At 39.9% G+C, this 22828-nt stretch overlaps 1 protein-coding gene across 4 annotated transcripts in view; it reads right to left on the bottom strand.

The window, feature by feature from the left end:
- Nucleotides 1–22828, bottom strand: part of ncor1 (nuclear receptor corepressor 1) — a 129183-nt gene that overhangs the window by 65768 nt on the left and 40587 nt on the right. For all 4 annotated transcript variants that reach the window (XM_062960721.1, XM_062960720.1, XM_062960719.1 and 1 more), the window contains 4 exons: nt 22737–22827; nt 16715–16893; nt 11798–11852; nt 10189–10290 (listed from right to left, as the gene is read on the bottom strand). In XM_062960721.1, coding sequence (XP_062816791.1) covers nt 10189–10290; nt 11798–11852; nt 16715–16893; nt 22737–22827 — 427 coding nt within the window. The remainder of the gene's footprint in view (nt 1–10188; nt 10291–11797; nt 11853–16714; nt 16894–22736; nt 22828) is intronic.

Below are 22828 nucleotides of genomic sequence, written 5' to 3' on the forward strand. Positions count from 1 at the left end.
GGGAACAAACGGGGACGAGGGTCAGGGAGGGCAGCCAGCCGAGGGAGGCCGGACGGGCAGTGTTTACCAAACCCAACCCAAAAAAGGCCGACTCTGACCAGACCAGACGGAAACACAATGTTCTTTTGCTTCGCGCGGGTTCGGCCTTTCGGAGGACGGGCCAGAAAACGGGACAAACATCCTGTGGGGAACGGGATCCTGGACTCCGAACGGGGACCCCCAGAGATCATCTAGTCTAAAGGGAGCCCCACCAGAGGTCATCTAGACTGGACGATTGTTGCTCGCCGAAAAAGCAAATCCGACCCTCCAAAAGATATTACAATAGATATCGATATATATAAAATAATGAAATTTCGGCCTAGGACAAAACAACAAAATTACACATCCCAGAAACACTAAACTTGGCAGCACAACCCCTCATCCATGCCGCTACGTTCATACAACAAAAAGCTCCAGAAAACGGCCAGGCTTTGAGGCTGCAAGGCTATTCACTGCTATTCCACCTGGCCAACAAAGGATTCCCATAAGCCACAGCAACGCGTGGCCGGGCAAAGCTAGTACAATATATTATGTTATTAGCATATCACAATATAAGCATTATATATTACTATACCACTATACTGCACTATTATTAGCAATATTACATGTAATATATAATATACAATTATAATAGTGTATTATTATTATTATTATTCTACTGTATTACATTACAATATCAATATTATTATTATCTATATATATAAAAGGGTAACGGCGTTTCGGCCTAGGACAAAACAACAAAACTACACATCCCAGAAACACTAAACTTGGCAGCACAACCCCTCACCCATGCCTCTACGTTCATACAACAAAAAGCTCCAGAAAACGGCCAGGCTTTGAGGCTGCAAGGCTATTCACTGCTATTCCACCTGGCCAACAAAGGATTCCCATAAGCCACAGCAACACGTGGCCGGGCAAAGCTAGTGTATCTATATATAAACATGACTATATATGTGTGCGGAATATATATATATATGTATTACACTATTACTATCTCTATATAGTTCACTACTATACATATATATATATATTCAAATATTACTAAATATGTGTGCGTGTGAAATGTATATATATAATGTCACACTATTACTACCGCTCTTATATTTAATATATAATACTATATAGATACATATGCATATATTACTCTATATGTTAGTGTGTATATATTATATATAATTATATATTATTTCATTATATACACATATATTAAATACATATACATACACACACATACCGTATAAACACCCATATATAAAATATTATACATTTTATATTGTATATGTATATATTATATATAATATTATTACTATTACATTATATACACATATATTAAATACATAGATGTATACACATACCATATAAACACCCACTATATAAAATATATTATACATATATATTATATTGTATATCTATATATTACATATAATATATTTTTATATACACATATATTAAATACATACACACTCATACCATATAAACATCCATATATAAAATGTATTATACATATATATTATATATCTATATATATAATATATTATTACATTATATATACACATATATTAAATACATAGATAGAAACACTCATACCATATAAACACACATATATAAAATGTATAGGTATATATTATATATAATTATATAATTATTACATTATATACACATATATTAAATACATAGATAGAAACACTCATACCATATGAACATATAAAAAATATCTTATACATATATATTATATATAATTATATATTATTAATTTATATACACATATGTTAAATACACAGACATACACACTCATACCATAAAAACACCCATATATAAAATGTATTATACATATATATTATATTGTATATGTATATATTATATATAATTATATTATTATTACATTATATACACATATATCAAATACAAAGATATACACACTCATACCATATAAACACCCATATATAAAATATATTATACATATATAAAATATATTATACATATATATTATATATCTATAGATTATATATATTATTACATTATATACACATATATTAAATACATAGATATACACACTCATACCATATAAACACCCATATATAAATGTATTATACATATATATTATATATAATTATATATTATTACATTATATACACATATATTAAATACATAGATACACACACTGATACTATATAAACACCCATATATAAAATACATTAGACATATATATTATATATCTATATATTATATATATTATTACATTATATACATATATATTAAATACATAGATATAAACAGTCATACCATATGGACATATATAAAATATCTTATACATATATATTATATATAATTATATACGATTACATTATAGACACATATATTAAATACATAGACATACACACTCATACCACAAAACACCCATATATAAAATGTATTATACATATATATTATATATAATTATATATTATTACATTATATACACATATATTAAATACATAGATACACACACTGATACTATATAAGCACCCATATATAAAATACATTAGACATATATATTATATATCTATATATTATATATATTATTACATTATATACATATATATTAAATACATAGATATAAACAGTCATACCATATGGACATATATAAAATATCTTATACATATATATTATATATAATTATATACGATTACATTATAGACACATATATTAAATACATACATATACACACTCATACCACAAAACACCCATATATAAAATACGTTATACATATATATTATATATTATATATATATAAAATATATTATACATATATATATTATATATCTATAGATTATATACACATATATTAAATACATACATATACACACTCATACCACAAAACACCCATATATAAAATACGTTATACATATATATTATACATATATAAAATACATACATATACACACCCATACCACAAAACACCCACATATAAAATACGTTATACATATATATTATATATTATACATATATAAAATATATTATACATATATATATTATATATCTATAGATTATATAGACATATATTAAATACATACATATACACACCCATACCACAAAACACCCATATATAAAATACGTTATACATATATATTATATATTATACATATATAAAATATATTATACATATATATATTATATATCTATAGATTATATACACATATATTAAATACATACATATACACACTCATACCATATAAACAGCCATATATAAAATGTATGATACAATGAATATATTATATTACTATGACATAATACACATATATATATATTGTATATGTATATAATATTATATTATTATGACATAATACACAAGCACGCATATATATTGTAATAATACATATATATGACATATATATTCTATACGTTACAATGTGCCGAGAGACACAAACCTTCGATCGGAGGGAGCCTCACCCTCCGACGTACCTGACAGCTCATCTATCGGCCGTCCAGGGAAAATAATAATAATAATAACAAAATAATAATAATAATAATAAAAATAATAATAATAATAATAATAATAATAATAATAATAATAATAATAGGAGGATTGTTATTATTGTCTCGTTATTATTATTATTATTATTATTATTATTATTATAATCTCATCCTTGGGAGGATTCCTGGAAGAGGCCGAAGAGGGCGAGAGGCCGGCCGGCCATCCGGTCGGTCAGTCTCTGTCCGTCACGGTCCCGGGAAAGGTTTCTAATCCGGACAGGGTCACACGAGGTGAGCCTCCCAGGCCCCGCCCACTCCCGCCTGGGATTGGCTCCCCCGGCTGTCAATCTAGGCACTTCATTGTTTACGTCCCCGGCTGGCTCGGCTGGGAATCGCAAGGGTTGGAAAGGAAAGCCTTCCTGATTGACAGCCATCCAGTCGCAGATACTGACACGTCTATGCCAAGCAGGGCACCATCAAAGCCTTCCCGACAGAAGGCCATCCGGTCGCAGGTACTGACACGTCTATGCCAAGCAGGGCACCATCAAAGCCTTCCCGACAGAAGGCCATCCGGTCGCAGATACTGACACGTCTATGCCAAGCAGGGCACCATCAAAGCCTTCCCGACAGAAGGCCATCCAGTCACAGATACTGACACGTCTATGCCAAGCAGGGCACCATCAAAGCCTTCCCGACAGAAGGCCATCCGGTCGCAGATACTGACACGTCTATGCCAAGCAGGGCACCATCAAAGCCTTCCCGACAGAAGGCCATCCAGTCGCAGATACTGACACGTCTATGCCAAGCAGGGCACCATCAAAGCCTTCCCGACAGAAGGCCATCCGGTCGCAGATACTGACACGTCTATGCCAAGCAGGGCACCATCAAAGCCTTCCCGACAGAAGGCCATCCAGTCACAGATACTGACACGTCTATGCCAAGCAGGGCACCATCAAAGCCTTCCCGACAGAAGGCCATCCGGTCGCAGATACTGACACGTCTATGCCAAGCAGGGCACCATCAAAGCCTTCCTGACAGAGGGCCATCCAGTCGCAGATACTGACACGTCTATGCCAAGCAGGGCACCATCAAAGCCTTCCCGACAGAAGGCCATCCAGTCGCAGATACTGACACGTCTATGCCAAGCAGGGCACCATCAAAGCCTTCCCGACAGAAGGCCATCCGGTCGCAGATACTGACACGTCTATGCCAAGCAGGGCACCATCAAAGCCTTCCCGACAGAAGGCCATCCAGTCGCAGATACTGACACGTCTATGCCAAGCAGGGCACCATCAAAGCCTTCCCGACAGAAGGCCATCCAGTCGCAGATACTGACACGTCTATGCCAAGCAGGGCACCATCAAAGCCTTCCCGACAGAAGGCCATCCGGTCGCAGATACTGACACGTCTATGCCAAGCAGGGCACCATCAAAGCCTTCCCGACAGAAGGCCATCCAGTCGCAGATACTGACACGTCTATGCCAAGCAGGGCACCATCAAAGCCTTCCCGACAGAAGGCCATCCGGTCGCAGATACTGACACGTCTATGCCAAGCAGGACACCATCAAAGCCTTCCCGACAGAAGGCCATCCGGTCACAGATACTGACACGTCTATGCCAAGCAGGACACCATCAAAGCCTTCCTGACAGAGGGCCATCCAGTCACAGATACTGACACGTCTATGCCAAGCAGGGCACCATCAAAGCCTTCCCGACAGAAGGCCATCCGGTCGCAGATACTGACACGTCTATGCCAAGCAGGGCACCATCAAAGCCTTCCCGACAGAAGGCCATCCGGTCGCAGATACTGACACGTCTATGCCAAGCAGGACACCATCAAAGCCTTCCCGACAGAAGGCCATCCAGTCGCAGATACTGACACGTCTATGCCAAGCAGGACACCATCAAAGCCTTCCCGACAGAAGGCCATCCAGTCGCAGATACTGACACGTCTATGCCAAGCAGGACACCATCAAAGCCTTCCCGACAGAAGGCCATCCGGTCGCAGATACTGACACGTCTATGCCAAGCAGGGCACCATCAAAGCCTTCCCGACAGAAGGCCATCCAGTCGCAGATACTGACACGTCTATGCCAAGCAGGGCACCATCAAAGCCTTCCCGACAGAGGGCCATCCAGTCGCAGATACTGACACGTCTATGCCAAGCAGGGCACCATCAAAGCCTTCCCGACAGAGGGCCATCCAGTCGCAGATACTGACACGTCTATGCCAAGCAGGACACCATCAAAGCCTTCCCGACAGAAGGCCATCCAGTCGCAGATACTGACACGTCTATGCCAAGCAGGGCACCATCAAAGCCTTCCCGACAGAAGGCCATCCAGTCGCAGATACTGACACGTCTATGCCAAGCAGGACACCATCAAAGCCTTCCCGACAGAAGGCCATCCGGTCGCAGATACTGACACGTCTATGCCAAGCAGGGCACCATCAAAGCCTTCCCGACAGAAGGCCATCCAGTCGCAGATACTGACACGTCTATGCCAAGCAGGGCACCATCAAAGCCTTCCCGACAGAAGGCCATCCAGTCGCAGATACTGACACGTCTATGCCAAGCAGGGCACCATCAAAGCCTTCCCGACAGAAGGCCATCCAGTCGCAGATACTGACACGTCTATGCCAAGCAGGGCACCATCAAAGCCTTCCCGACAGAAGGCCATCCAGTCGCAGATACTGACACGTCTATGCCAAGCAGGGCACCATCAAAGCCTTCCCGACAGAAGGCCATCCAGTCGCAGATACTGACACGTCTATGCCAAGCAGGGCACCATCAAAGCCTTCCCGACAGAAGGCCATCCAGTCGCAGATACTGACACGTCTATGCCAAGCAGGGCACCATCAAAGCCTTCCCGACAGAAGGCCATCCAGTCGCAGATACTGACACGTCTATGCCAAGCAGGGCACCATCAAAGCCTTCCCGACAGAAGGCCATCCAGTCGCAGATACTGACACGTCTATGCCAAGCAGGACACCATCAAAGCCTTCCCGACAGAAGGCCATCCGGTCGCAGATACTGACACGTCTATGCCAAGCAGGGCACCATCAAAGCCTTCCCGACAGAAGGCCATCCAGTCGCAGATACTGACACGTCTATGCCAAGCAGGGCACCATCAAAGCCTTCCCGACAGAAGGCCATCCAGTCGCAGATACTGACACGTCTATGCCAAGCAGGGCACCATCAAAGCCTTCCCGACAGAAGGCCATCCAGTCGCAGATACTGACACGTCTATGCCAAGCAGGGCACCATCAAAGCCTTCCCGACAGAAGGCCATCCAGTCGCAGATACTGACACGTCTATGCCAAGCAGGGCACCATCAAAGCCTTCCCGACAGAAGGCCATCCAGTCGCAGATACTGACACGTCTATGCCAAGCAGGGCACCATCAAAGCCTTCCCGACAGAAGGCCATCCAGTCGCAGATACTGACACGTCTATGCCAAGCAGGGCACCATCAAAGCCTTCCCGACAGAAGGCCATCCGGTCGCAGATACTGACACGTCTATGCCAAGCAGGACACCATCAAAGCCTTCCCGACAGAAGGCCATCCAGTCGCAGATACTGACACGTCTATGCCAAGCAGGGCACCATCAAAGCCTTCCCGACAGAAGGCCATCCAGTCGCAGATACTGACACGTCTATGCCAAGCAGGGCACCATCAAAGCCTTCCCGACAGAAGGCCATCCAGTCGCAGATACTGACACGTCTATGCCAAGCAGGACACCATCAAAGCCTTCCCGACAGAAGGCCATCCGGTCGCAGATACTGACACGTCTATGCCAAGCAGGGCACCATCAAAGCCTTCCCGACAGAGGGCCATCCAGTCACAGATACTGACACGTCTATGCCAAGCAGGGCACCATCAAAGCCTTCCCGACAGAGGGCCATCCAGTCACAGATACTGACACGTCTATGCCACGCAGGGCACCATCAAAGCCTTCCCGACAGAGGGCCATCCAGGCACAGATACTGACACGTCTATGCCAAGCAGGGCACCATCAAAGCCTTCCCGACAGAGGGCCATCCAGTCACAGATACTGACACGTCTCTGACAAGCAGGGCACCATCAAAGCCTTCCTGACAGAGGGCCATCCAGTCACAGATACTGACACGTCTCTGACAAGCAGGGCACCATCAAAGCCTTCCCGACAGAAGGCCATCCAGTCGCAGATACTGACACGTCTATGCCAAGCAGGGCACCATCAAAGCCTTCCTGACAGAGGGCCATCCAGTCGCAGATACTGACACGTCTCTGACAAGCAGGGCACCATCAAAGCCTTCCTGACAGAGGGCCATCCAGTCGCAGATACTGACACGTCTATGCCAAGCAGGGCACCATCAAAGCCTTCCTGACAGAGGGCCATCCAGTTGCAGATACTGACACGTCTATGCCAAGCAGGGCACCATCAAAGCCTTCCTGACAGAAGGCCATCCAGTCACAGATACTGACACGTCTCTGACAAGCAGGGCACCATCAAAGCCTTCCTGACAGAGGGCCATCCAGTCGCAGATACTGACACGTCTATGCCAAGCAGGGCACCATCAAAGCCTTCCTGACAGAGGGCCATCCAGTTGCAGATACTGACACGTCTATGCCAAGCAGGGCACCATCAAAGCCTTCCCGACAGAAGGCCATCCAGTTGCAGATACTGACACGTCTATGCCAAGCAGGGCACCATCAAAGCCTTCCCGACAGAAGGCCATCCAGTTGCAGATACTGACACGTCTATGCCAAGCAGGGCACCATCAAAGCCTTCCCGACAGAAGGCCATCCAGTTGCAGATACTGACACGTCTATGCCAAGCAGGGCACCATCAAAGCCTTCCCGACAGAGGGCCATCCAGTTGCAGATACTGACACGTCTATGCCAAGCAGGGCACCATCAAAGCCTTCCCGACAGAAGGCCATCCAGTTGCAGATACTGACACGTCTATGCCAAGCAGGGCACCATCAAAGCCTTCCCGACAGAAGGCCATCCAGTTGCAGATACTGACACGTCTATGCCAAGCAGGGCACCATCAAAGCCTTCCCGACAGAAGGCCATCCAGTTGCAGATACTGACACGTCTATGCCAAGCAGGGCACCATCAAAGCCTTCCCGACAGAAGGCCATCCAGTTGCAGATACTGACACGTCTATGCCAAGCAGGGCACCATCAAAGCCTTCCCGACAGAGGGCCATCCAGTTGCAGATACTGACACGTCTATGCCAAGCAGGGCACCATCAAAGCCTTCCCGACAGAAGGCCATCCAGTTGCAGATACTGACACGTCTATGCCAAGCAGGGCACCATCAAAGCCTTCCCGACAGAAGGCCATCCAGTCGCAGATACTGACACGTCTATGCCAAGCAGGGCACCATCAAAGCCTTCCCGACAGAAGGCCATCCAGTTGCAGATACTGACACGTCTATGCCAAGCAGGGCACCATCAAAGCCTTCCCGACAGAAGGCCATCCAGTCGCAGATACTGACACGTCTATGCCAAGCAGGGCACCATCAAAGCCTTCCCGACAGAAGGCCATCCAGTTGCAGATACTGACACGTCTATGCCAAGCAGGGCACCATCAAAGCCTTCCCGACAGAAGGCCATCCAGTCGCAGATACTGACACGTCTATGCCAAGCAGGACACCATCAAAGCCTTCCCGACAGAAGGCCATCCAGTTGCAGATACTGACACGTCTATGCCAAGCAGGGCACCATCAAAGCCTTCCCGACAGAGGGCCATCCAGTCGCAGATACTGACACGTCTATGCCAAGCAGGACACCATCAAAGCCTTCCCGACAGAGGGCCATCCAGTCGCAGATACTGACATGTCTATGCCAAGCAGGGCACCATCAAAGCCTTCCCGACAGAGGGCCATCCCGTCGCAGATACTGACACGTCTATGCCAAGCAGGGCACCATCAAAGCCTTCCCGACAGAAGGCCATCCAGTTGCAGATACTGACACGTCTATGCCAAGCAGGGCACCATCAAAGCCTTCCTGACAGAGGGCCATCCGGTCGCAGATACTGACACGTCTATGCCAAGCAGGGCACCATCAAAGCCTTCCCGACAGATGGCCATCCATACTTAAAGATATCAGCAGGTTTATTCCAAGTAGGGCACCATCGAAACCTTCCCAACAAATGGCCATCCACACGTAAGAGATATCAACAGGTTTATGTCAGGCAGGGCACCATCAAAGCCCTCCCGACAGATGCCCATCTACACTTGTAGATATTAGAAGGTTTATGCCAAGCAGGACACCATCAAAGCCCTCCCTATAGATGGCCATCCACACTCATAGAGCTATGTAAGTCTACGGAGGAGGCTATACATATCTGCAGGTCTATGCCCACCAGGGCACCATCAAAGCCCTCCCGACAGATGGCCATCCATATTCATAAATACCAGCAGGTCTATGCCAAGCAGGACACCATCAAAGCCCTCCCGACAGATGGCCATCCGCACTCATAGATACCAGTAGGTTTATTATGCCAAGCTAAAGAGCCGCAAAGTATCTGAAGCCGCAATGGAAAATATAACGTCAACAATCGGGGAAAAAAGAACGGACAACCAACCGAGGTAATATATAGACGCAAGAGAAAAACGTCTCTCCAGTTTCTGACCCGACGCAAGGAACTTAAAGCCAAGATTTCAATTAAAATAATAGTAAAATATTGTAAAATAGCCTCGACATACCTGGTTCCTCCCACGCCGCTTGCCGTAGTTACGCCGCACCAAGGCCTTGTAGTTTTCGTTCTTCTTGGTCAGGTAGTAGTACAGGACGCAGTCCGGGACGTTCTGAAAATGTGTTTAAAACATTAACTTTATAATAACAATAATAATAATAACTTTATTTTTACTTTCCCCAAAAAAGCAATATAAATATATCTCATAATACTGCAGTATAGTGGTATATAGTACAATATAATACTATATAATGCTGACAATGTGCTAGGCTAGTAATATAATATATTGTATATACATATAATGTTGATAATAGTATAACGTAATACAATATCATAATGATACACTATTATAACTGTATATTATATATTACATATAAAATTACTAATAATGCATTATAGTGTATAGCACAATACAGGAATATAATATTCCTAATACAATATTGGTAATATAATATATTGTATGTAGTACATATAACTTGCAAGTCACCTTCGGGGCGAGAGAGGGCGGGATATAAATGTTGCAAATAATAATAACAATATATTATAGTATTATTATATAATATATATTATTATTGATTTATATTGTTAATAATAATACATTATTATATATTATAATGTATATTTTTATTAAATATATATACTAGTAATAATAATATTATTATTATATATTATAATATATGTTATTATTGATATATATTGTAAATAATAATAGATTATTATATATTATAATGTATATTATTATTGATATATATTGTAAATAATAATAGATTATTATATATTATAATGTATATTATTATTAAATATATATACAGTAGAGTCTCACTTATCCAAGCTAAACGGGCTGGCAGAAGCTTGGATAAGCGAATATCTTGGATAATAAGGAGGGACTAAGGAAAAGCCTATTAAGCATCAAATTAGGTTATGATTTTACAAATTAAGCACCAAAACATCATTGAACAGATATAGTTCAATATGCAGTAATGTTATGTTGTAATTACTGTATTTACGAATTTAGCACCAAAATATCATGATATATTGAAAACATTGACTACAAAAATGGCTTGGATTATCCAGAAGCTTGGATAAGCGAGGCTTGGATAAGTGAGACTCTACTGTATTAGTAATAATAGTAATAATAACATATTTTAAATTATTATAGTATAGTTTTGTAAATAATAGTAATAATAATAGGGTATTATATATTATAATATATATTATTAATAATATATACTAGTAATAATAGTAATAATAATAATAGATTATTATTATTATATATTATAATATATATTATTGATATATATTGTAAATAATAGTAATAATAGATTATTATATATTATAATATATATTATTATTGATATATATTGTAAATAATAGTAGTAATAATAGGGTATTATATATTATAATATATATTATTAATAATATATACTAGTAATAATAGTAATAATAATAATAGATTATTATTATTATATATTATAATATATATTATTATTGATATATTGTAAATAATATATATTAACATATTATATTAATATATTGTTATTATTAATAATAATATATTGTTATTAATAATAGTAATAATAATATAGTATTATTATTATTATTATATTATATATTCTTACCTTTCTTTCTAAGTAAGAAGCAATTAGGCCAAAGTTCTTTGGATGCTGGACGAACCTGTTAAAAACACAGTAAAGATCAAATTTCCCAATTATTCCAACAACATTTTGAATTCCTTTTCTAATTACAATAATAATAATAATATATTTTACTTGAGACTCAACTTTCTCTCTTCCTAATAAAATAATAATAATTTTACTTGATATTCAACTTTCTCTCCTCCTAATAATAATAAATTCTACTAGATACTTGACTTTCTCTCCTACTATTAATAATAATAATAAATTTTACTTGAGACCCAACTTTCTCCTCCTCATAATAATAATAATAATAATAATAATAATAATAAATTTTACTTGAGACCCAACTTTCTCCTCCTCATAATAAAATAATAATAATAATAATAAATTTTACTTGAAACCCAACTTTCTCCTCCTCATAATAAAATAATAATAATAATAATAAATTTTACTTGAGACCCAACTTTCTCCTCCTAATAAAATAATAATTAATTTTACTTGGGACCCAACTTTCTCCTCCTCATAATAAAATAATAATAATAATAAACTTTAGTTGTTACCCAAGTTACTTTCCTCCTAATAATAATATTATAACAACAATATGATAATAAACAGAGAAAAAAGGTCAATTTCCAAATGATTCCACTTTTAAGTTCTCTTCTCCCAATAATAAAAATATTGTAATAATAATACTTTTTACTCGTCTCCTCCTAGTAACAACGATAACAAAAATATAACAGTAACAAAGATAAAAATTAAGTTTTTTTTATTATTATAAATATAAATCTTACTAGCTGCATAGTGTTCTGATTATTATGAGCCATGTTATGAGCAATAATGTTTCCGATATTATTTATTTATATTTTTATATATATATATATATATATATATATATATATATATATATAAACTGTGCCCGGCCAGGCATTGCGGCACCTTGATTAGCATTTAATGGCCTTGCAGCTTCAAAGCCTGGCTGCCTCCTGCCTGGGGGAATCCTTTGTTGGGAGGTGTTAGCTGGCCCTGACTGTTTCCTTTCTGGAATTCCCAATTTCCCTGCTTTCAGAGTGTTGCTCTTTATTGACGGTCCTGGTTGTAGAGATTATATTGTTCTGTTTTATTCTACCACAGTAATTAGTTCGTATTATGACAGGTTTTTATTGTTATTGTTTTTGGGTTGTTGTATGTCTTTCGGGCTGTGTGGCCATGTTCCAGAAGCATTCTCTCCTGACGTTTCGCCCACATCTATGGCAGGCATCCTCAGAGGTTGTGAGGTATGGAGAAAACTAAGCAAAGAGGTAAATATATATCTGTGGAAAGTCTAGGGTGAGAGAGGTCAGTGTGAATGTGTGTAGTTAATCACTTTAATTAGCATTGAAAAGCTTATCTGCTGTCTTCTTCCTGCCTCTGGGGCATCCTTTGTTTAGAGTCGTTAACTGCCCTAGGTTGATTCATGTCTGGAAGTCCTCTGTTTTCAGAGTATTGCTTTTTATTTACTGTTCTGATTCTTGAGTTTTGTAATACTGGTAGCCAGATTTTGTTCATTTTCATGGTTTCTTCCTTTCTGTTGAAGTTGTCCACATGCTTGTGGATTTCAATGGCTTCTCTGTGTAGTCTGACATGATAGTTGTTAGAATGGTCCAGCATTTTTGTGTTCTCAAATAGTATTCTGTGTCCAGGCTGGTTCATCAAATGCTCTGCTATGGCTGATTTCTCTGGTTGAATTAGTCTGCAGTGCCTTTCATGTTCTTTGACTCTTGTTTGGGCAATGCTGCGTTTGGTGGTCCCTATGTAGACTTGTCCACAGCTGCATGGTATCCGGTAGACTCCTGCAGAAGAGAGAGGATCCCTCTTGTCCTTCGCTGACCGTAGCATTTGTTGGATTTTCTTCGTGGGTTTGTAGATAGTTTGTAGGTTGTGCTTCTTCATCAGCTTCCCTATGCGGTCAGTAGTTCCCTTGATGTATGGTAAGGACACCTTTCCTCTGGGTGGATCTTTGTCTTGACTCTCATGGCTTGTTCTTGGCCTTGCAGCTCTTCTGATGTCTGTGGTGGAGTATCCATTGGCCTGTAGAGCCCAGTTTAGGTGGTTGAGTTCACCTTGGAGGAGGTGAGGTTCGCAGATTCTTTGTGCATGGTCTGTCAGGGCTTTGATTGTGCTCCTTTTTTGACTTGGGTGATGATTGGAGTTTTTATGAAGGTATCTATCTGTGTGTGTAGGTTTTCTGTAAACTGTGTGGCCCAATTGTTGATTGGGTTTGCGGATGACCAGAACATCTAGAAATGGCAGATTTCCTTCCTTTTCTTTTTCCATGGTGAATTGGATGTTTGGGTGGATGCTGTTAAGATGGTCCCGGAACTTGCTGAGTTCTTCCTCTCCATGGCTCCAAATTGTGAAGGTGTCATCTACGTATCTGAACCAAACAGTTGGCTTTTTTGGTGCTGTTTCTAGGGCCTGTTTTTCAAAGTATTCCATATAGAAATTTGCTACTACTGGGCTGAGAGGGCTCCCCATGGCCACTCCATCCTTCTGTTCATAGAATCCAGTGTCCCACTGAAAGTAGCTAGTGGTGAGGCAATGGTGAAACAGGGCTGTGATGTCTTCTGGGAAGTTTTGTTTGATTAGTGTGAGGGTGTCAGCTACTGGGACTTTGGTAAAAAGGGACACCACATCAAAGCTGATCAGGATGTCCTTGGTGCTTAGATTGAGGTTGCTGATCTTTTCTATAAAGTGTGTAGAGTCCTTGATATAATGTGTAGTGAGCCCAATGTGGGTTTGTAGCTGTGTAGCCAGAAATTTTGCCAGGTTGTAAGTCGGCGATCCAATGGCACTTACAATGGGTCTGAGTGGGATGGAGTCCTTGTGGATTTTGGGGAGTCACCCTAGACTTTCCACAGATATATATTTACCTCTTTGCTTAGTTTTCTCCATACCTCACAACCTCTGAGGATGCCTGCCATAGATGTGGGCGAAACGTCAGGAGAGAATGCTTCTGGAACATGGCCACACAGCCCGAAAGACATACAACAACCCTGTGATCCCGGCCATGAAAGCCTTCGACAACACGTTATTGTTTTTATTGCTTTGTTTTTATTGTGGCCCTGAGTCCCTTCGGGGAGATGGGGCGGGGTATAAAAATAAAATTATTATTATTATTATTATTATTATTATTATTATTATTATTATTATTATTATATAGCTGTGTGGAAGGGCCTTGAGTCTACACTGCCATATAATCCAGTGAAAATCAGATAATCTGTATTTTATAGGCAGTGTGGAAGAGGCCTAAGTGAGGCCTAACTCTGCCTGTTCCCTGGGCTGAGTGGGTTGCTAGGAGACCAAGTGGTTGTTTTGTCCTAGGCCGAAATGTCATAAATAAATTTTAGTATAATATAGTAATAATACAGTAGAGTCTCACTTATCCAACATAAACGGGCCGGCAGAATGTTGGATAAGCGAATATGTTGGATAATAAGGAGGGATTAAGGAAAAGCCTATTAAACATCAAATTAGGTTATGATTTTACAAATTAAGCACCAAAACATCATGTTATACAACAAATTTTACAGAAAACGTAGTTCAATACGCAGTAATGCTATGTAGTAATTACTGTATTTACGAATTTAGCACCAAAATATCACGATGTATTGAAAACATTGACTACAAAAATGCGTTGGATAATCCAGAACGTTGGATAAGCGAGTGTTGGATAAGTGAGACTCTACTGTACATATATTGAATATATTGTTGTAATATGACAATCTATATATATAGAAGGGTAATGACATTTCGGCCTAGGACAAAACAAGCACTTGGTCTCCTAGCAACCCACTCAGCCCAGGGAACAGGCAGAGTTAGGCCTCTCTTAGGCCTCTTCCACACTGCCTATAAGATACAGATTATCTGTATACTAGCTATTATTAGTATATTATAATATTATATTTATTGGAAAATTATAATATAATAAATTCATTTTATATATCTATATATATAAAAGAGTGATGGCATCACAGCGACCCACAAAACTAGAAAACCACAGGCCCCCCAACCTCGAAATTTGACAACACAACCCATCATCCACGGCTCTAGGTTGATACAACAAAAAGAAAAGAAAAATAAAGTCCTAATTAGAGAGAGAGGAATAATAGTTTTTATCCAATTGCTGCCAGTTAGAAGGCTAAGCTCCTCCAACTTGGTATCCTAGCAACCCAATAAAAAAAATAAAAAACACTAAAAATAATTAAAAACACTAAAAAATTAATACAATAAAATACCATAATAACAAAAAATAACTAAAAATTATGCAAGAAAATAATAAAATATGATAAATAAAAAGATAACTTACAATAAAATTAATTAAAAATACAAATAACGTCAAATAAAAATTACACAACAATTTTTAACCAATACCACTACCACTTTGCCACAGCAACGCGTGGCCGGGCACAGCTAGTACATATATATATATATATATATATATAGATGTGGAAGAGGCCTAAGTGAGGCCTAACTCTGCCTGTCCCCTGGGATGAGTGGGTTGCTAGGAGACCAAATGGGCAGAGCTTAGCCTTGTAACTGGCAGCAATTGGATAAAAACAATTATTCCTCTCCCTCTAATTAGGACTTTATTTTTCTCATTTTTTTGATGTCTAAACACGGCGGGGAGGACCATGCCTTTTGTGGCCAAGTTTCGTGGGTTTGGGGTGTTTAGTTTTGCTGTTTACCTTAAAGCAGAAACGGTCAGAACATTTTATATAGATAGATATAATTACCATATTATTATTATTATTATTATTATTATTATTATTATTATTATTATTATTATTATTACAAAGGCTGTAATAAATATAACGGTGAAGTTTTCAAGGCCAAGCCAAACAAAAGCCACCCGAACTTTACTTTTCTTTGAAGATCTCCTTCTCGTGGTCGGTCCAGACGTTCATGAACTGCCGGTCCTTGTAGACCTTCATGGGGTCCTCCATCAGGCCGTTCATGTTGATGAACTTGACCCGCCGCTGCTCCGCGTCGAACATCATGGGCGGGATGACCGAGAGCTGCCGCATCTGCTTCTCGTTGTTCTGCGGGAGGAAAGAGGCAACGTTGTGCAACGTGATCCCGGACGAGCCCCCAGATTCAACGTTAGGGCACATTTTTTAAATTTATTTATTATTTACATCACTGCGGAGAAGAGACGTCGGAATGTTTATTTAATTTATCTAGATATATAAAAGGGTGATGGAATCGCGGCACCGAGCAAAACAACTAAAGTAAAGGCCCCCCAACCTCGAAATTTGACAACACAACCCATCATCCACGCCTTAAGGTTGAAACAACACAAAATCACTTCACGCACCTCCACATGGACAGAACCCACAACGCACCATCCGGAGCCATACTGGGAGGGAAAGAGAAAGTATAATGGCCAGCAGGAAAGAGGGAAGGCAGGCAATGGGGAAAAGCTGTCCCCTGGGTCCTAGCGCCCGCCCATCGTCCGTGGCCAGCCAATATCTCCACAATCTCCACCATAAAAATAATAATAGAATCCTACAGTCACAGAAATAGGAGAGACCCCTAAAGCCCATCCAGTCCAACCCCTTCCTGCCATGGAGAACACAATCCAAACATTCCCAACAGATGGCCATACAGCCTCTTGATAATAATAATACTAATAACACGGAATCCTAATGTTTGCAGACAGCCCTAAGAATCATCCAGTACAACCTCCTTCTACCATGCAAGACCACACAATCCAAACACTCCTGACAGATGGCCATCCACCCAATATATAATAATAATGATGATAATAAAGATAATAATAATGATGATAACAGCAACAACAATAATAATAATCATCATCATAGAACTATACCATCCAATAATTTGGACACACCCCTAACGGCCATCCACCCCAACCCTTTCTACTATGCACCAAGACACAATCTAACCATTCACAACACTTGGACAACGTATGCATACTATACAATACTACACAGCGACAAAGACCCCCTCTACTCCCACCACTTTCACAGTACACAAACAACCAAATACATACTAAACATAAAGACAACCATACAACGGACATTCAATACCACCACTACCTCAACAATTTCTCACCAACACCACCAGACAACGCCACAGCAGTGCGTGGCCGGGCACAGCTAGTAAATATATATAAAAGGCTTTTGGCATCACGGCGACTCACAAAACAACAAAACCCCAAAACCTCCAAACTCAAAAATTGCCAACACAATCAATCATCCCCGCCTCAAGTAAGATACAACACAATTACGCTAAAAACACAATCACAACAGCAACAATCACAACAGCAACAACCACAACAGGCGACCAGCCTTGAGCCTTCCCTCCAGCCTTGAGCCTTGACTTCAACTCTCAACATTCCTAACACCTTAAGCTTCTGAGAGAGAAAACAAAAGGGACTCAGGCTGTTACGAATGCTGGGAGTTGAAGTCCAAACCACCTGCAGCAAAGGCCCAAGTTGGCCCACGCCTGTATCCCAGGGCACAGACAACCTGCATTTAGACCTCATCCATACTATTGACCCTAGAAAATACAGATTATCTGATTTCAACTTCATTATGTGGCAGTCTACACTCAAACCCCTCCCACCAACTGCAAAAGGCCACCCGACTGGGATCTGCAGCATCATCCGAAAACACATCACACAGTCCTAGACACTTGGGATGAGTTCGACTTGTGATTTTGTGATATGAAATCCAGCATATCTATCTTGTTTGCTGTGTCATAATAATAATAATAATAATAATAATAATAATAATAATAATAATAATAATAATAATAATAGACTAATAGTGTTATTATAATAGATCTGTACATGTGAATATAACCTTCAGGCTTCAGTTTGTGCCAAGTTTTCAATGTCCTCTCCTTGTTTGGCTGCCTTGTCTTTCTTTTATCTCTTTGTGAAAGTGTCTGCTCATGAAATCACTGCCAGGATTAGCCAGGGCAGAAAAGGGCGGCTTCTTGGCAGGCTCTCAAACCCAGTTTTATCTGACCCAAAGGGGAAATCTATCTATCTATATATATAAAAGGCTTGTGGCATCACGGCGACTCACAAAACAACAAAACCCCAAAACTCAAAAATTGCCAACACAATCAATCATCCCCGCCTCAAGTAAGATACAACACAATTACACTAAAAACAAATTATCTGATTTCAACTCCATGATGTGGCAGTCTACACTCAACAATATAACCCAGAATACCAAGGCACATCTGCCAATATCTCCTTTAAACTGGATTATCTACCTTGGCATTCTAAATAATATTCCTCTAGGACAGGGGTCCCCAAACTTTTAAAGCAGAGGGCCGGTCCACAATCCTTCAGACTGTTGAGGGGCCGAATTATCATTTGGAAAAAAAATCCAACAAATTCCTATGCATACTGCAAATGTCTTATTTGTAATGCAAAACAACAACAACAATGAAAGAACAATACAATATTTAAAAATGAAAACAATTTTAACCAACATAAACCTATCAGGATTTCAATGGGAAGCGTGGGCCTGCTTCTAGCCAATGAGATAGTCAAGTTAATTAGGATTGCTGTTGTTGTTGTGTGCCTTCAAGTCATATCAGACTTTGGGCGAGCCTAAGTCAAAAATTATTTATTTATTCATTTACTACATTTATTTACTACATTTATATCCCACCCTTCTCACCCCGAAGGGGACTTGGAGCAGCTGTACGTACAATATATTACATTATTAGCATAGCACAATATTAACATTATATATCATCATATTGAACTATACCACTATACTGTAATATTATATGTAATATATAACATATAATTAATATTATTATATGGTATTATTAGTATTATATTGTATAACATGATAATATTATTATCAATATCATATGTATATATAATATATTATTAAAACTGATATAAAAATATTATATTATAAAACTGAGGGCAGGGGCCAGGTAAATGACCTTGGAGGGCCGCATCCGGCCCCCGGGCCTTAGTTTGGGGACCCCTGATCTAGGACATCGCCTTCACTCTACACTGCCATCTAATCCAGTTCAGTCTACATTTTATACAACTAGGTACAACTGACCTCATATAATCCAATTCTAACCACCTAATATCACATTATAAATATAATATATAAGACTTACTATGGTATCATAATAGAAAACAACACAATCTCTAAAACCAGGAGACAAAATAAAGACCAACACTCGGAAAGCAGGGAAATTGGGAATTCTACAAACGAAACAATCAGGGCCAGCTAACACTTCCCAACAAAACATTCCTCCAGACAGTAAACAAACACCCTTTCAACCTGCAAGGCCATTAAAAACTAATCAAGGTGGATAATTCCACCATTCAAACCTCCCACACCGACACTATTAATTCCTACTATTCAAACTGATCAACCAAGGATTCCGCAAGGTCAAAACCGACCAGGCTTACAACCATCAAGGCTATTCAATACTTTTCAACCAGGCCAACCAACATTTCCCCTACATACAAAACCCCCAAACTTTGAAACCACAACACTACTCTGTCCCATTCAATCTCGCCTAGCAACAATACCCTATGTGCAAACCGACCAGGCTTTTCACCTACAAACCTATTCAATACCATTCAATCTGGCCAAACAAGAATTATTCCCCTACTAAGGAAGTACCCACCACTTCAAAGCGCCTCTTTGATTAATGCTACGACTCCAACCACTCCACAAAACGGCCAGACTTTCACGCTGCAAGGTTATTCACTGCTATTCCACCTGGCCAACAAATAATTCCCATTTCTGGCACAAAGCTTAATGGTTACAGTAACTTTCTCCTTAGAGGCACTTTGGTTAACAGTTGCAAAGCTAGAATGAGGTGTTTCCAACTTCTTGAAATGTCACTTCTTTCTTTACTGCTCTAAACTGCAGTCACCCTGTGAATTACAATCACAGATTATCTGTTCCTCATCAAGAGACAGACTACCTTAAAATAAGTCACCAAACTTATTTTAAATTGACTCAAAAATAAGCATTTGAGTCTCCCTGATCCCTTCAACTGAGGGTCAGTCTTCACTGTACCTCATCAAGCCACAGACTACCTTAAAATAAGTCACCAAACTTATTTTAAATTGACTCAAAAATAAGCATTTGAGTCTCCCTGATCCCTTCAAATGAGCGTCAATCTTCACTGCATCTCATCAGGGCACAACTACCTTAAAATAAGTCACCAAACTTATTTTAAATTGACTCAAAAATAAGCATTTGAGTCTCCCTGATCCCTTCAACTGAGGGGTCTTCACTGTATCTCATCAGGGCACAGACTACCTTAAAATAAGTCACCAAATTTATTTTAAATTGACTCAAAATAAGCATTTGAGTCTCCCTGATCCCTTCAACTGAGGGTCAGTCTTCACTGTACCTCATCAAAGCACAGACTACCTTAAAATAAGTCACCAAACTTATTTTAAATTGACTCAAAAATAAGTATTTGAGTCTCCCTGATCCCTTCAACTGAGGGTCAGTCTTCCCTGTACCTCATCATGGGACAGACTACCTTAAAATAAGTCACCAAACTTATTTTAAATTGACTCAAAAATAAGCATTTGAATTTCCCTGATCCCTTCAACTGAGCATCAATCTTCGCTGCATCTCATCAGGGCACAACTACTTTAAAATAAGTCACCAAACTTATTTTAAATTGACTCAAAAATAAGCATTTGAGTCTCCCTGATCCCTTCAACTGAGGGTCAGTCTTCACTGTACCTCATCAGGACACAACTACCTTAAAATAAGTCACCAAACTTATTTTAAATTGACTCAAAAGTAAGCATTTGAGTCTCCCTGATCCCTTCAACTGAGGGGTCTTCACTGTATCTCATCTGGGCACAGACTACCTTAAAATAAGTCACCAAACTTATTTTAAATTGACTCAAAAGTAAGCATTTTAGTCTTCCTGATCCCTTCAACTGAGGTTCAGTCTTCACTGTATCTCATCAGGGAACAGACTACCTTAAAATAAGTCACCAAACTTATTTTAAATTGACTCAAAAATAAGTATTTGAGTCTCCCTGATCCCTTCAACTGAGGGTCAGTCTTCCCTGTACCTCATCAGGGCACAGACTAACTGCTTCTTTTTCAAACCTGCACTAACAAAATCAATAAACATTACAACAATACCACATCAATTAAAAACTCTACTAAAACATGAATTACAAAATTTTAAAATGCATATGTAGTTAAATTCATCCCCGAGTGCTGCAGGCCAATGGGGAGAACCAAGATTATTTCGAAGATAAGAACACAAGACCTACTTTTCCCTTTACAAACAAACAAACAAACAAACAAAAACTTTAATAACATTGGGCCACAAAGTTATCCAGAAGTCTATGGATGTTAACAGCAAGAGCACCTTGAATATGAACATTATCCCGGATGAGCCCCAAGATTCAATGTTATGCAACATTATCCCGGACGAGCCCCCAGATTCAATGTTATGCCACATGATCCTGGACGAGCCCCAATGTTTAATGTTATGCAACATTATCCCGGATGAACCCCAAGATTTAATGTTACGCAACATTATCCCGGATGAGCCCCAAGATTCAACATTATGCAACATTATCTCGGACGAGCCCAAAGATTCAACGTTATGCAACATTATCCCGGACGAGCCCACAAATTCAATGTTATCCCGGACAAGTCCCCAGATTCAACGTTATGCAACATTATCCCGGACGAGCCCCCAGATTCAATGTTATCCCGGACAAATCCCCAGATTCAACATTATGCAACGTTATCCCGGACAAGTTCCTAGATTCAACGTTATGCCACACGATCCCGGACGAGCCCCCAGATTGTGCTGTGAGTTTGCGGGCAGGTAGGAAAGGAAGACCGGTGGGCCTAGGAAAAAGGAGTCTCACCTCCTGCTCCGAGAGCCCGTCGATGATCTCCGAGATCTCGTGCTCGCTCCGCGCGATGGTGGCGGAGAGCCCGGCGCCCCTCTGGCCGACCC

This window comes from Anolis carolinensis, unplaced genomic scaffold (assembly GCF_035594765.1).
Source record: "Anolis carolinensis isolate JA03-04 unplaced genomic scaffold, rAnoCar3.1.pri scaffold_7, whole genome shotgun sequence".
NCBI lineage: Eukaryota > Metazoa > Chordata > Lepidosauria > Squamata > Dactyloidae > Anolis > Anolis carolinensis.